Below are 15,959 nucleotides of genomic sequence, written 5' to 3'. Positions count from 1 at the left end.
TTTGTTGAGGAGAGCGCGGCCGGAGAGCAGAGCTCCGGGACCCAGGTGACCGGGAAAGCAGGCAGCCCCAGCAGCGGGAGCAGCCGGCAGCAGCCCAGGCCCGGGGACCAGGGTGGGGGTGGGAGGGGGGCAGAGGGGAGGAGCTGAAGGGGGGCGGCAGGGCAAAAGGGACCCCCGGAGCCCTGCCGCCATCAGAGATCCAGCATCTGGCATCAGGGATCTTCGGACCCAGCAGAAGGATCAGCCACAGGGGAGGTGTCCTCCCGGGAAAGCCAACGAGAGCTCCACCTGCCCCACATCAGGAGTGCCCCCACCCCTGAAGCTGCTGGCAGCCTACCAGGCCCCTCCCCCCTAAGCCTCCTTCTCCGTCACCCTCCGCAGGCCCTTTCCCCCCTCCAGCTCTTAGCCCCCAGTCCCCAGCGCCCCTGATACCACCCTGATCCTTCAGGTCCTGAGCACACTGACCCTCATCCTGGGATATCTGCCAGATCTCTGGGAGGGAGGTCATTTGTCTGGGCTATGCCCCCTGGTGGCATGACAGTGTCTGCCTAGACCCCTGACCCCTAGCCCTCAACTCCCTGGGCCTCCTTTGTGTGAAGACCTGCCCCTCTGCTCAGCACTGTGGTTGGGGGCCAAAGGGAAAGCCAGCTCCGGCTGGGCCCCGGCCCCCACCACTTGCCTCCTTGCTGGGCAGCTCCCCTTGGCCTTTGGGCCTCTCCCTGATCCCTTCGGCCCCTTCTCCTGGGCCGCCCCAATGAAGGAGCCGGATGCCATCAAGCTGTTTGTGGGGCAGATCCCGAGGCATCTGGAGGAAAAGGACCTGAAGCCCATCTTCGAACAGTTCGGTCGGATCTTCGAGCTGACTGTCATCAAGGACAAGTACACCGGGCTGCACAAGGGTGAGGGGTCAGGCTAGGCTGGAGAGGTGTCAGGGGTGGGAGGGGAGGCTAGGAGGAGGGGAAGCCAGCCTGGAGGGCCTGAGTGGCTGGAAAAGACGAATGTGGAAGGAAAGAGTTCAGGGGCTAAGGAGTCGATGGAAGGGCTGGAAAAGAACAGCCAGGGTGAGCAGGGACTCAGATGCAGGCCCGAGGAGGGCCTCTTTGGGGGAAGAGTTGTGGAGGGGGATGCAGAGATGTGGATCCCAGAGATGGGGGTGGAGGGGTGGGGGTGGTGGTGGTGGTGGTGGTGGTGTGGATGAACTCAAAGAAGGATGAAGGACCAAGAGATCTGGTTTGGGAAATAAGGAACCAAGCAGGCGCGCGTGCGCGCGCGCGCGTGTGCGTGTGCGTGTGTGTGTGTGTGTGTGTGCGTGTATGTGTGCACACGCGGCTGCGAATGTTAGTGACCTCAGACATTATTGGGGTGGGGGTCAACGTAGTAAGAGTGGACAGGGACTGGGCAGGGCAGCTCCACGACCCAAGAGAGGGACCTGAGAAGCAGGGTATGATGGACAGAGACTGGTACAGATCTGGGAAGTATGGGGGCAGGAAGTGAAGAGCGCTGGGCCAAGAGGCACTCCTCTGGCCTGTCCAGGGCTGTGCACTCTCACTAAGCAGGGTCAGGCCCTGGTCAGGACTTGGAGAGCTCCAGGCACTGGGGGTTGTGGTGGGGGTGGGGGCCGCTGTCTCCCCCTCCACCGGCCTAGAGACTTGTAGGGAACTGCTCTCCCCTTTTCTTCTCCTCTATCTCACTCTCCACCCTCCACCTGCCTCCCTCAGAGTTGGAGAGAGATGAGGAATTGGGAAAATGGAGAGGAGAGGGGTGATAGGGACCAAGATGGAGGGAGGTGGAGGCGAAGGAGAAGGGGAAAATAGGCCAGCTGTAAGGAAGAGAGGAACACATTGCGCACTTGTCTGGCCAGCACATGCTCCTTCTACCCCAACACCAAGCCCCCTTTCTGGATATCACCACCATATAAACCTCCCAGGCTCTGGGGCTCTGCCCCGAGACTCCCTGGGGCGAAATGTCTGGGCCCTCAGACAGGTCCCCAATCCCGCAGGCAGAAGGTGGAAAGAAGAAACAAGCCTCCCAGTCCTTAGTCTCACGATGCGGGGAGACTTTTAGGGAGAGGAGACCAGGGACTCACCCCCACCCGGTCTCTTTGCCCCTGCCCCTCCTCAGGATGTGCCTTCCTGACATACTGTGCCCGCGATTCAGCCCTGAAGGCCCAGAGCGCCCTGCACGAACAGAAGACGCTTCCAGGGGTGAGTCCCGTATTTGCAGGGCCAGGGGTCTGAGAAGGGCCCTAGGGGGGACAGGGGGCTCACCACCTTCCTGAGACATGGAGCTCATTTTCTACTTCCTCTCAACACCAGGAAGCACCCCTCTCCTTCTAACACCCCTCTTTATTGCTGAAGATGCATGCATTTTTCTACCTGGAGAGAAAACAGACAGCAATTAGCAGAGCAAATGTGACCTTTGTAAGGAGGAGATGCAGCCCTGTCCCCACTTCCCAACCTGCTCTTGGGGCAACACTTAGAGAGAGAATTCAGCTGGTTGGGAAGCGTGGGGATAGACTTTGATCACCAAGTGTGCAACAAAATGAGCAGGAGGCACCCAGGCACTCTTGTGGCTCTGCAGGGGCAGCTGGTGCCTGCTGGACTTCCATCTTTGTCTGTGCTGGCTTCTGAACTCTAGCAGACTCCCCCATGTCTCCTAGGAAGAGCCTCGGGCATCAGAGTGGAGTAGGGCCCCGGTGGGCCTCGGGCTGGGGGTCAAGCAGGGTCAGGGGCAGGCCTCATTGCAGACGATGCCCAAAGTGTGCCCAGGGTAGCAGGGGTGCCTGCCCTCCGCCATTGCCTCTCTCCTGCAAGGTCAGAGCTCTTTTTCTCTTCTTCTGAGACAGGCTTGCAGATTGCCCCAGGCCTGGGCTGGCAGGGATGGAGAATCTTGGGCTGTCCCCAGTCATGCGCCTGGGGGGGAAGGATGTACCATTCCATGCTGCTGTCTGTCCGCTTCCGCTGTCTTCCGCCCTGTGAGCTCAGGATGTAGTACTGAGAGCTAACCCCACCCCTACCCTCCGCAAACATTTGCTGAGCACAACCTGGGTGCTGGAGACACACGTGTCACAGCCTCTGCCCCTTCCCCCATGTGGGAAATGGAGAAAAAGGCTGATTCCCCATCTCTTCCTGGGAGGGAAATAGACAGATGGGCAAAGAGGGTGGGGACATCCAGGAAAGTTAGAACTGCTTCAACCACTCCCAACTTCAAACCTTCAGTAGGTCTGTGCCCCACCCCCTCCCTGTGGCCCTCAACCCTTGAATGCACAGGAGAGCAAATCTCGCAGCCAAGCCGGCTTTCAGCCCACCGCCTCATCCTAGCTGGTGGCCAGGCAGCCAGGACAGCCATTGCCCATGGAATCAAGGACCTGGGCGAGTGTGTGAGAAGGCTTGGGATCCAGGGAGCCCACAGGTGTGGGTGTGCATGCACGTGCGTGCGCCCTGCCAGGCTGGGTGTGTGGGTGTAAGTACACACGTCCCCGGGCAGCCTGGTTTCCATCACGTCACATCTCAACTTTCCTTTCCTTCCTTTTCTCTGTGGACACCCTGACAGATCAGTAGTTTTCATCTCTATCACCGTGTCTCCGGCTCTTTCTGTTGTCTTGCTCTCGGAGCCCCCCACCACGGGAACCAGAAGGGGCCAGGGAGAAGGCAGAGAGAAGAAGGGAGCCTAGAATGCAGACTTGGTGACAGGGATGGCCTGGGGGTGGACATAAGCCCCCAGGGCCTTCTGTGCCAGCCGGGGCACCTGTCATGGGTCTGCCCCCTCCAGCTGCCTGTGTGCTCAGGCAGGGCTCCAGCTGCCCAGGGTGTAGAAAGGCGCCACCTCCCCTTCCAGAAAAAATAGGCCCAGGGTGGGAGGTAAGGGAGAAGAGCGACTGGTTAATGATTATCTAGCCCTGCCCCTGCGTGAGCTCTCAGGTGACACTGAGGCCTCCGCTTTGGCCCTTGCCTCAGGAGACAGAATCCAGGTTGTCCTGACAGAACCTTATCTAATAGGAAATGGGGGATTCCGTCCTCTATAGGGCCCTGCATTCTGGGGGTTGGGGGAGCAGATCAGGGCAGTCTAGGGGAACAGATGTCTGTGACCAGGCTCTGCCTACCCCTTTGTACCCCCCCAGGTCTTTTCTCTGCCACCTGCCGTCCTGGCAGTGTTGTTTGTGCATGTGTGTGCACGCAAGTGTGTATAGTGTGCCAGCTCTGTGGGAAGTTCTTCCTGCTGTCTAACCTCTACACCCTTCTAATATGGGCTCTTTCTGTTTTTTTTTTTTTTTAAGAGATTTTATTTTTAAGTAATCTCTACACCCAGCGCAGGGCTCGAACTCACAACCCCGAGATCAAGAGTTGCGTGCCCCACTGACTGAGCCAGCCAGGCGCCCCAGTACAGGCTCTCTTTTACTGGGAGCATTTAGCTCTCTCTCCTTTCTCCTCATCTTTGTCACCCCAGAATCTGGAAGGTGCCACCATATTAGGGTGACGCTTAAGCTGCAAAGAGGAAGAATGGAGGCTGGGCCTGTGGCTGTCAAGCCCCATTTCCTTTTCTCTCTCCTGAGTATTCCCAGGAGGGGCTCTGCCAGAAGCCCCTGGATTCCTCCTACCAGCAGGGTGTGGCCTCCTGGGGAGGGACTCTTCCTGCCTAGCCTGCCCTACCCCCTTTCTTTGGGCCCAAATCCCACTCTGGAGACATGGGCCCTCACTGTCGGCTCATTGTGGGGCCAGTGGACTCTGCCCCCATGGAGAGGACCCGTGTGCAGTCCTGGACACTTGGAGGAAGGAAGTCTGGAGCCAGGGATGGTAGAGCAGCAGGCCTGTGCCCTCGGGAGAATCAGATTTGCTGGAAATAATGAGCTCTTCCTGGAAGTGGGGTCTTTGCTACTGGGGATGAGGATGAGGGTCTTATGAGTGACCAAGCTGGTGGGGGGCCTGAGTGATACTTGAAGTATAAATAGCTTCTTCTTCTTTGGGAGGCCCTTGGGAGGGCTTATCACCTGGCTGACGGTGGCTAGGGAAGAGAGGCGCCCGGCTCCCGGTTGCCAGGTAAACAGGGCCCAGCTGGACTCAAGGGAGGGGGCAGGTGTGCCCGAGCTGAGCTAACAAAGAGCGAGCTTCCCACAGGAAGTGCCAGGCCAAGAAGGAGAGGCTGGGCATGGGGCAGCTGCCTGTGAGGGAGTGAGGGGACCCTTCCATTCAGTGTGGTCTGTGCTGTGGCCTGTGTGCTTGCGTGTGTCTTTGTGTGAATCTATATCAGCTGATATTTATTGAGGTGCTATTTTTGTGCCTGGGAGCCTGTGCAGCAAGGGAATGGCATCCTTTCTCTCTGGGTCTCAGCCCCCCTCCCCCCAACTGGAACAGCAAATCCTCAGGGGCTTTTGGGAAGGGGTTAGTGTCAAGGAAAGAATTCCCTGATGCTGTGGAAGCACCCTGGTTAGGATTCTACCTCTTCTGTAGGGGGGTGGCTAGTGCTGAGGAGCACAGCGAGGGGGAGGGTACATGACTGAGAGCCCTGAGCATCTGACACCCCCCCCCCCACACCTCTCTGTCACACGCGCGCGCGCGCACACACACACACACACACACTCCTGAAGAGATTGAGTCTCTTGATGGGATAATCCCAGATTGCTGGAGGATAAAGCTGGGGGCAGATTGGCTGGAGGATTTGGGGGACTGTGACCCACCTCCCCCAACCAGCTGCTCTCAGATCTATACATGGGGGTAGGGCAGGGCAGGAGTGTCAGCTGAGGTGGGACTTAGATTGGATCCAGGGCTGGGGATACCTCACCAGCAGAGTCCAGTCAGGCTGTCTGGGATGACCTGATGCTGGGGAAGAGGGTCCAGGATGAGAAGGGGCAGGAGGCAACGATCAATCCTGCCCTTCTTTGTGTGAGGCACACAAGATCTCCAAAAGGCTAGAACACTAGAGCTGAGGGGAACCTGACTCACCACCACCGGATCTGCCCCCACTGTTTTAGATGAGGAAATTGAGGCCTTGAGGAGAAAAGTGACTTATGCAAGGTCACCCAGCTAGTGAGTGGTGGGGCCAGTCCTGAGCCCCAGGCCAGTGCCTTTCCTGCAGATACCTGTAGCCCCCCGAGAATGTAGATAAATGGTTTCTTTTGTTAATATTTATTTTTGGTCGCTGAAGCTAGGACTGCCCCACCATCCGATGAGCGGGGTGGGGTGACCAGGTGTGGCCCCGATGGTCCTAGTCCGCAATAGCAAAGTATTTTCAGACGTGAAACACTGAGTCCTTCCCCTCCCTCCAGTTCTGAAGGTGCTTCCCACCCTAGTTAAGGAAGTCAACCTGCAGGAGTCATTGCTAAGTCTTCTCATCAGACAAGAACATGGAGAGTGGAACTGGGGGGTGTCTGCATTTCCACGGGAGACTGAACAAAGGGAGTGAGAAGGCAGAGCTCTGGAGGACTTCAGAGTACAGGGAGGGTCTCACACAAGCACGGGACAGCGGTTCCTCCTTCAGAGCCCTCTCAGCCGGGAGACACCAAGGATTTGATCTAGAGGAGGAAGGCAGGGGAAGGGACAGTGTGGCCCAGCAGAGCCTGCTGGGCACACAGATCAGGAAGCTTGTCCTGGCCCCTCCCCCACCTCCCAGCCCCCACTGAATCTTCCACCCCCAGCACACCCTGTTCCCACCCCCCCCACACACACGCTCCTTCTCCGGGTGTGTGGAGCAGCAGAAGTGATGACGTCACCACGGTCGCCAGGGCGACGGGAGGGATAAATCAGGCTGAGTGGGCGGTTGCCATGGCGCGCATTCTCCCGTTGCCACGGAGACTGGGCATCTGCTCCCTTTGTGCTGCCCGAGTGCCTTCCCCCTGGGGTCAAGGGGTGTAGGGGGGCAGAAAGAGAGGCAGACACACCTCTAGGGGTCAGAAGGAAGTCGGGGCATCTGTGGGGTGTCCCTTGGTCTTGTCTTCTTCGGGGCTGCTTGATGGAGTGGCCTCTGTGGCTCCTACTTTGTAAAATCGAGGCAGCTCTTGCCGAATAGCCCTTTGGTTGGGTTCTGACTCCGAACCCAGGTCCTATGGGCAGTTCCATTCTCCCCCCAAAGAGAGCATCACTTATCCCTGGCCGTGTCACCTGAGGCCTCGCCGGAGCCTGGAGCCAGCCCCAGGAGCAGCCTCCTCTACATCCTCGCCTTCCACTGCCTCTAATCCGCTCAGGTCCTAATCCTAAACAAGATTAGGCCCATCCCTTTCTTCCCATCAGCAATTTAGGGCCTGGGGTTTACTCCCTCTAGCCTCTCTGCAGGTTCCGGCCTGGGGAGGGCTCTTGGGGGTGTGGGGGGGAGCTCCGAGCGGGTCCCCAGCAGTTGCCTTCTCTTCTCCCCTTTTAGATGAACAGGCCGATCCAGGTCAAGCCAGCCGACAGCGAGAGCCGAGGAGGTAGGTTCTGGACCTTTAGACTTTGGATTCAGTCGTTCCCCGCCAACCTGCAGGCCCCGGGGCTTGGAGAAGCTGAGGGACAGCCTCTCTGGAGGAAGAAAATCTGAGAATTCCAAAGGGTTCCCAGTCACGGTGGGGACTGGAGGCAGTGTGGCCGGAGGGGATGTGATCCAGCCCACTGTCGAGATGCCAAAACCAAAGCCTGGGGAAAAGTACAAGTCCTTCAGAACCGGGCTGAGCGCTCAGTGGAACTGGGCCCCATTGCCCCAGACATCACCAGTGTCACACGCTAGAAGCATTAGTCCCATGGTTAGGGGAGCCTCTGCAGCTCCAGGGAGTTGCTGAAGTTCATGAAAGGGCAGGATGTCTACCTGTCCTGAGCGGAAGTAGCCAGGAGGCCCTGAACATGCCCCTCCTCCTGTGCCCTACCCCCCAGAAGACCGGAAGCTCTTTGTGGGGATGCTAGGGAAGCAGCAGACAGATGAGGACGTCAGAAAGATGTTCGAGCCTTTTGGGACCATAGACGAGTGCACTGTGCTCCGGGGGCCAGATGGCACCAGCAAAGGTACCCAGTGGCTACCCCTTCCCCAACTGGGCCCTCTGGCCTTCCTGCCCCTCCCCCATCGACTCCCCCGGGGCAACGGGGATGGTGGGGACCTGTGAGGGTGGGCACTCACCCTTTTCCTCATTGCTCTTGAATCCTGTAGGCTGTGCCTTTGTGAAGTTCCAGACCCACGCTGAGGCCCAGGCAGCCATCAACACCCTTCACAGCAGCCGGACCCTGCCAGTGAGCACCCCCACTTACATTCACATTTCAGATGGCATCTTCCCACTGTGACCCCTAGCCCTGTCCCTTACCTCCTAGCTTTGCCATCCTCTCTGGCCTCCTCCACTGCTCCGCCTCTCCATCTCCCGTCTCTTCTCCCACCTTCCCGTACCCTCATCCCCACCGGCTGGGCATCTGAACACTTGCTTAGAGGCCCCGCGTGCCCTCTGCACATTAGCAGAGGGTCAACCCAAGGCACCTGTGGAGGGCTCTCCAGCAGAGCACACATCTCAAATGGAACTAGCTGGCTCCGAAGCTTCCTCGGCAGAGGCAGGGCAAGGCTTTAGCAGGAACTTGGTCCAGACGATGCAACACTGGGGAGAGCACTGCATTCCAGATTCTGAGATTCTACAACAGTTCTTGCAAATGTTCTTGGGCTGGGTTTTTATTTAGTGCAGGGTGGTATTAAAATGTGAGGCTTCATCCTCTGAGCACACCACGAGGACTGGGGTGCGGGGGTAGGAGTCACGGTGGGGGGCTGCGGCAGCTACAGGCACGACCAGCCTGAGATTAAACATTTGCTGTGGTTGATCCACCCTGGGGATAACTTCTGGCCCAGATGCCTTAGGGAGAGGCCAGGGATGCCCTTTGGATTCTAGTCAGCCTTTCCCTTTTCAAGCACATGCCTTCAAGTTCCTCAACTTTTTCTAGTGTCTGGCACACCCTGGCACAGGGGGAGAGTGGGATTAAAATCTCCGCCTTTGCCGGAGGCACAGTAATGGCTGCTCTCCCAAAGAGGCCAAGCCTTCATGGGCGGAACTGAGGCTGGGTCCTGAGGGCTCTGGGAAGGAAAGACCCCAACCCTGTCCCTCTGACCACACATGCGGCCCACGCCCAGGGTGCCTCGTCCAGCCTGGTGGTGAAGTTTGCTGACACAGAGAAGGAGCGAGGTCTCCGCCGAATGCAGCAGGTGGCCACCCAGCTGGGCATGTTCAGCCCCATCGCCCTGCAGTTTGGAGCCTACAGCGCCTACACCCAGGCCGTGAGCACTGACCCCTGGTGCTGGGCACAGCCTGTCCCCAGCTCCTCCTGGCCTCCGGGACCCACCCCCATCCTCCCCGTGTCAAGGCCCAGGGTTGGGAGGGGAGCCGGGCCAGGCACAGGGGACCCAACCCCGCTGTCCTCTCTTCCCCACCCCCCAGCTGATGCAGCAGCAGGCAGCCCTGGTAGCGGCTCACAGTGCCTACCTCAGCCCCATGGCCACCATGGCTGCCGTGCAGATGCAGCACATGGCTGCCATCAATGCCAATGGCCTCATCGCCACCCCCATCACCCCATCCTCAGGTAAGGCCCGGGCAAGGCAGGCTGGGCTGGTGTGAATGGGATGATGGGATGAGTCGGATGAACTACCACATGGTGTGGGGGGCAGTGGGGGGTGGGACACAGGGCACTCCTCAAGGGGAGGCCACGGATAGGGTCTGGAACGGACTTCGGGGCTGAGAGCAGCCTGCTTCCTCCCTTAGACTTGCTGACTGGTTCTCTGCGTGTGTGTGTGTGTGTGTGTGTGTGTGTGTCTGCGTCTCTGCTCTGCTCTGTCGCTCCCTCCTCCCCCAGGAACCAGCACCCCTCCTGCCATGGCCGCCACGCCCGTCTCTGCGATCCCTGCCGCCCTGGGTGTCAACGGCTACAGCCCGGTGCCCACCCAGCCCACCGGGCAGCCTGCCCCCGATGCTCTGTATCCCAACGGGGTTCACCCCTACCCAGGTGGGGGTCTCCGCCTGCCCACCCCTCTCCCCAGCAACCATCCAAGCCGCCACTCCCCCTGCCAGCAGACAGCTGTGACACACCTTCCGGCCCCAGGCCTCGGGGTTAGAGGGTGCTTTCCCCTGCTCTGTCCTCCCTGGGCCGGGATGCTCCCTCCTGTCGCCAGCCAGAGAAGCTGAGGCTTCGGCCAGGGTTGCACAGCCAGTCACAGACTCCAGGCTCTGTGTGTTGGCGCGCTGTCCTGTCATGCCCAGGCCTGCGTGGCCATCCCCCCCTGCTGTCCCCCCCCATCCGCCGTCCCCCCCCCCCCCGCTGCCGTCCTGCCCCTCCGGCCGTCTCCCCCCCCCCCCGTGCTCTGCACCCCGCCCCACCCTCACAGTGGGTGCCACCCTCCCCAGCCCAGAGCCCCGCGGCCCCCGTGGACCCCCTGCAGCAGGCCTACGCGGGGATGCAGCACTACACAGGTGAGGAGCCCCGGGCCCCTGACAGGAGGGACCAAGCGGGACGGGGGCTGGGCTTTGAGGCGCCCTGCCAGCTACCCCTTCAGGCTTCCTGACCACGGGTCCCACCTTTAGGAGCAGGGCACCCAGAGTCACAGGCAGCCCCTTTCCTGCCTCTTCTCGGCCCTGTCGACCTCACTGGCCTGGGCTATCGGGGAGGGAGATGGGGTGGCCAGAGCGCGCTGGAGGCCAGGGGGATCCCGGGACCCCCATTAGCTCTGTTTTCCTACCCCAGCAGCCTACCCAGCAGCCTACAGCCTGGTTGCGCCCGCGTTCCCACAGCCTCCCGCCCTGGTCGCCCAGCAGCCCCCCCCTCCTCCCCAGCAGCAGCAGCAACAGCAGCAGCAGCAGCAGCAGCAAAGGGAAGGTGCGGCCTGGGCGGGTCCCCCCGGCTGCCAGCCTTCAGGGATGGAAAGTACCCTTGTCTGGGCTGGGGACTCCCTGTCGCCTGCTCCAAGCCTGGCTCTGTCCCCTCGTGTGGGAAGAAAGCGAGTGGGGATGAGGTGTCTGGCACCACACGTACGCAGGGGGCTGGGACTGGAGGGTCCTTCAGGACCTGCTTTCCCTGGGGCCAGTCACCGAGCTCTTCCTCTGTCTCTCCTGCTGCCACCTAGGCCCTGACGGCTGCAACATCTTCATCTACCACCTGCCCCAGGAGTTCACGGACTCAGAGATCCTCCAGATGTTTGTCCCCTTTGGCCATGTCATCTCAGCCAAAGTCTTTGTTGACCGGGCCACCAACCAGAGCAAGTGTTTTGGTAAGAATAGGACGATCCCAAACCCGAAATATGGCACGTGTTGGCCACACTCCAGACAAGGACAAGGTCTGAGATGTTGGAAGGCATTTAGGGTCGCGGTGGGCCCAAACTTTGAAACCCAGATTGTCCCAGAGTTGGAAAGAACCATTCCTTACGCCCGCGACATCCCATACCAGCTGCTGTCCGGGCTCAGCCCGTCCTCCAAATGCCACAGCTTCGCCCTTTCTCCTTGAGCACTGGTCACGTTCATGCTCCGTGAGGTCTAGAAGAGGCTCAGCAAGTGGAGTTTTTTGCCTTCGAGTCTTTGAAAGGTTGCTTCAGGGGAGAAAGGGCTTTGTCCTCCTTGCTTGAGGGGTCACGTAGGGCCAGAAGGGGTGTTTGCAAAAGGCAGGTTCAGAGTTATCCAGGCTAAGGCAGGGGCTGCCCTTCAAAGAGTGCCAGAAAGACTGTCCTAGTGCATGTGACTGGCTGGACTGCATTCATTCACTCAACCCATCGATCAGCAGCTACCCATCAAATGCCTACCATGTGCCAGGCAGCTCTCCAGGCATCCGGGATCCCTGGAGGAAGTAGGGTGGTGCCCGGGAACCAAAGAGCACGTTCTGGCCCTAAGCACAGGCAAGTGAGGCGAGCTTGGGCCGGGCCTTATGCCCCTCTCACCTCAGGCTTTGTGAGTTTCGACAATCCGGCCAGCGCTCAGGCTGCCATCCAGGCCATGAACGGTTTCCAGATTGGCATGAAGCGCCTCAAAGTCCAGCTAAAGCGGCCTAAGGATGCCAACAGGCCCTACTGAGGGCCCCCAGGTGGGTCCTGCTCCCGTCCTGTGACCTCTCCAGCTCCCGCACACTGAAGCCAGGGCCCTCACTCGGACTGCCCCACCCCCTATTCCCTCAGCCTCGGGGATGCCCACTCCCACCCCGCCCCTGATGCTGGGCACTTGAAGCAGGGATCTGGTATCACTCCCTCCACTACTGTGTTTCAGCCAGCTGAGTTATTCTCTCTCTCTCTCTCTCTTACACACACACACACACACACACACACTGTGACCCCAGAGGGAGCCAAGTCTGTCTATATCTGTGTCTACTCCCCAGATCTTCCTCAGTATCTGGTCTCGTTTGTCTGGTCAGTGTCCATGTGTTCGTGCGTCTCTCTCTGGTTTTCCTTTGGGTCAGAGTGGAATTAGGGGAGTAGAGTTGGGGGGGCAAGGGGGCTGGCTGAGGATACTGGAGGGTCCTAGAATCATGGCTCCTGGAATATACATTCTCCTGAGAGGTGGGGACATCAGACCTTCGGTGCCCTGGACTCCAGGTAGTATAGACTCTGGATTCTTATGTAATACAGACCCATGGGACAGTGGAGAGTTCACAGAACAGACTGGGGGGAGTCCAAGCTTCAGGCCTCCCAGGAGCAGCTTCAGTTCAGGTGGAGGAGGCCAAATAGAATGCCGGACTGCCTGAATTTTACTGAATGGGTCCCCTTCCCCGCACTGCCCATCACCACCCCACAGCCTCATGGCCTCAGAGCTGTGAACTTTGGTGACTTTTGTGTTTAATTTCCTTTGGGCCAAACCCCTGAAAAAACACAACCCAAGAACAATACCCACATTTTCTGTTTCTCCCCCTTTCCCCCCAATCCTGGCTGCTTAACTCCCCCCACCCTGGGGGCCCCCCAGCCCAGGGCCCGTGTCCATTGTCGGCCGAAGCCCCCATCCCCGGACCCCTGCTCCGGGCCCCTGTAAGTTGCATGGAACGAGCGTGTTGTCTTTGGAGCCGATTGTTTGTTATTTGGGGAGGGGGCCGTGGAGGGAAAGCGCCCTTCAGCCCAGGGTCAGGGCCGGGGGCAGCTCGCGGGTTGTGCTTGGTCAACAGTGGTTGGTGACTGTGGTCTGTGTTCTGTGCATTTCTGTCTCGCTTTCTTTGTTCCTTTCTGGAAAGGAATGAGAGTGCTCTCCAGGGGCTGGGGGGGTCTCAGCCCTCAAGTCTGCAGCCCCAAGCCCAGCCCCAGGCCCTCACCTGGCCGCCTTGCTCTTTCTCCAGGTGTCTGTCCGCTGCCCCTTCTCCTCCTTTCTCTTAGCTGTCTCTGCCTGCCTGCCTGTTGTCTCACTCCTTTGCTTTGTCCCCTCCAGTCCCTGTCGCCGTGTCTTCCAGCCTTTCTCTCATGGGCTGTGTGAATATCTCCTTCTGAATGTCCTTTGGTTTCTTGTATCCTGGGCCCTCTCCCTCCTGTCTCCTCAGTCCCTGCCCCTTGTCCAACAGCTGGGGGGCTCCGTTTGGACTGAAGCCTTCCCGATGACCTGCCCCAGGCGGCCCCATCCTGTACTGCGTCGGCCAGCCCAGCTACCTCTTCCCCCGCAGGGCCTGCAGTGCACTGGCTCTGTCTTCCCCGCAGCTTCACTCACGTCTCCTTCCTTTGCAGGTCTGGAGACACCAGAGGAAGGGGCGCCACACCCCGCTCCCCACGACTGGCCCCAGCCCTCTCTGCACACCTGCCCAGGGCCTCCATGGGGCTCTGGGGCAAAAGCTGCTTCATAGCCCTGGGGGAGCAGGACACCGACCCATCCCAGCACCCTGCCCCTCCTGAAGGGCCTGTTTCCTCCCAGGTGCCCTTTTGGCCTTTGTGAGGGACCAAGGGACAGGCTCGAAGGCTCCGGGGGATCTGCCTTCTGCTGGGGCTCCTGTGGTGACCTTCTGGCCCAGCTTTCGCACTTGCGTCCCCCACCAGCGGGCCTGTGGCCCCGGGAGGGCAGCGGGGGCCTCCCACAAGCTCCCCACCTCACCTTTGCCCCAGCCTCTTCCCCACCTTAGGGGTTTCTCAGAAGCTGGTTCTCACACTCCCTGCCACCCTCAGCTAGAGGTAGAATATCCCTGGACCCTGGACCCTGGGCCCCCGGCCCTAAAACTCACTGCCTCCCCCATGGGCCCCTCTAAGGAGGGTGTGGGGGAGCCCTGAGGGCTGCCTCTCCACCAGTCAGCCACAGAGACCCTCCTCCTTTCACGAGGAAAAGACTTCCCGCGAACCCCTAAGAATGTTTACAGTCTCTGCTGGTCCCTCCGTGTAAATACCACTACCACCGTGCGTTATCCAGCCCGGCCCGGCCCGGATGCTGCCACCTCTCTTTCTGGGAGTTTAGACAATGTTTCCCTTGGATTTTTTCTCTCTCTTGATTTCTCCCTTTGCTTTGGGGGTAATTGGGTGTTTGGGAGGAGGGGTGTGGGGAGGGTGACAGGGGTTTATTACCTGATCATTTTCTTTAGAAAGAGGTTTTAGGGGAAAGAAACGGGTGGGGGGAGGGAGTGGTAAGGGAAGACTGGGGAGTCCGTTTCAGACACTTCTCTATGCTTAACTTATTTATTTATTGCATTTTACTTTTAAAGAGTTGGTCTTTTCTGTCTAAATAAAGAAAACAGTTTAAAAGCATCAAGTGAGAGTCTTGGAAGATTGAGGGTAGGGGATTTTGTGCACTGGGGAGGGGAGGAAGGGAGGCGTAGGAGAGAAGCTTGTCAGGAGGGTCCAAGACCTTTGAGCAGGCCCAGGCCTTGGCTGGCTTCACGATCCCATTCTTCCACCTTTCTTTAGGGCTTAATTCTAGAATGCTCTGTGGCAAGAAAGCAGGTCAACAGGCCTCTTGTGTCCAGTCCTGTCCCTCTGAAGGCTGTGGACTTGAGTCTCACGTTCCCGATCCCCATTTCTCCCTTGTTCACGGGGGTGAGCTGTTACTGCACCCACCAGTGGGCATATAGGGAGCTAAGCCTTTGCTCTGTGAATTCTGTGGAAGGCCCTTCACGTGCATTTCCTCATCTAACCTCCCAACAGCCCTGTGAGGCAGGATATAATTTTACAGACAGGTTAAAAAGGGCTTTGGAGGGCAATTAACTGACTTCCCCAGAGTCACAAAGCTACTAAGGGTGGCTGCAGGAAGGAGGCCCAGTCTGTCAGACTCCAAAGCCCACTTACTCTCACAAGTAGCAGGCTCAACCACAACCACCTGTTCTTTGACCCAAGGCAAATATCCCAACAAACATCAAGCAGGCTGCTGCAGGGACTCCCATCAAGCGGAAGTGGATTGCATAAGCCCTAAGGTCCCTCCGCTTTGGTTCTTAGATCCTTCTCCGTGAACTACCTTAGGGCTGGGTTCAGGGCACTCATACAGGTGCTGTAGTCTGACTTCACAGCACCTGCACCCTGCTCTCCCCCCCCCCCCCCCCGTTATGCCCCCGGCTTTAAACTTGTTTACTTACCTTCCAGCCCAGCCAGCCTTAGGCCAGAGCTGTTCCATCAGGCTGTGTAAATCCCCACCAAGTCCCCCCACCTCTCCCCCACACATTCACTTTCTCTTAAACCGCCCCAAACTGAGAGCAATATGTGAAGTATTATAGAAACATACCTATGGACATTGTTTCAGGAAGAAAAGTTTCTTAGATTGGCAGAGATGAGGGATGGGGCCTTAGAAGGAAGAGAATCCAGCCAGGAGCATCCAAAATCTCAAATATAGGTGTGTGTGTACATATGTGTGGTCACAGGCAGGCAGAAGTGTACGTAGGGTATCAACACTAGAACTTTTCCCTGGGGCTGTCTCGCCTAGGCCTCACAACAGTTTCTGGGTCAGGACAGAAAGATGGAAGGTGAATTGTAGACCAAAGGGCATGTCTCAGAGTGACATGCTGACTGCTGGGTTCTCCCGGGATTTGGGCTGTGGGAGCTGGGAGGCAATGGGACTGGGAAGCTTCCCACTCCCGGCATGTCCCCTGATGTCGGGCAGCCCCTCACCAAAC

At 58.8% G+C, this 15,959-nt stretch overlaps 1 protein-coding gene across 8 annotated transcripts; it reads left to right on the top strand.

The window, feature by feature from the left end:
• On the top strand, positions 1-14,415 carry CELF3 (CUGBP Elav-like family member 3). Of its 8 annotated transcripts, XM_027056164.2 has the most exons (14): positions 1-45; positions 794-899; positions 2,122-2,204; positions 7,351-7,399; positions 7,836-7,964; positions 8,107-8,186; positions 9,064-9,207; positions 9,368-9,509; positions 9,780-9,929; positions 10,328-10,393; positions 10,665-10,796; positions 11,044-11,187; positions 11,853-11,990; positions 13,603-14,413. In XM_027056164.2, exons 4-13 carry the CDS (start codon positions 7,351-7,353, stop codon positions 11,978-11,980), a joined length of 1,164 nt encoding a protein of 387 aa, XP_026911965.1. In that variant the 5' UTR covers positions 1-45; positions 794-899; positions 2,122-2,204; the 3' UTR covers positions 11,981-11,990; positions 13,603-14,413. The 8 variants fall into 8 exon arrangements, with proteins under 8 accessions (XP_026911965.1, XP_053070785.1, XP_026911960.1 ...); XM_053214810.1 differs by lacking the exon at positions 1-45 and having other exon boundaries at positions 114-899; positions 7,839-7,964; positions 13,603-14,415; XM_027056159.2 differs by lacking the exon at positions 1-45 and having other exon boundaries at positions 114-899; positions 10,668-10,796; positions 13,603-14,414.
• The last annotated feature ends 1,544 nt before the right edge of the window (positions 14,416-15,959 follow it).

The sequence above is a fragment of the Acinonyx jubatus genome, chromosome C1 (assembly GCF_027475565.1).
Source record: "Acinonyx jubatus isolate Ajub_Pintada_27869175 chromosome C1, VMU_Ajub_asm_v1.0, whole genome shotgun sequence".
Taxonomy (NCBI): Eukaryota; Metazoa; Chordata; class Mammalia; order Carnivora; family Felidae; genus Acinonyx; species Acinonyx jubatus.
The sequence above is the reverse complement of the archived record's forward strand: the minus strand, read 5'-3'. Positions and strand labels throughout refer to the sequence as shown.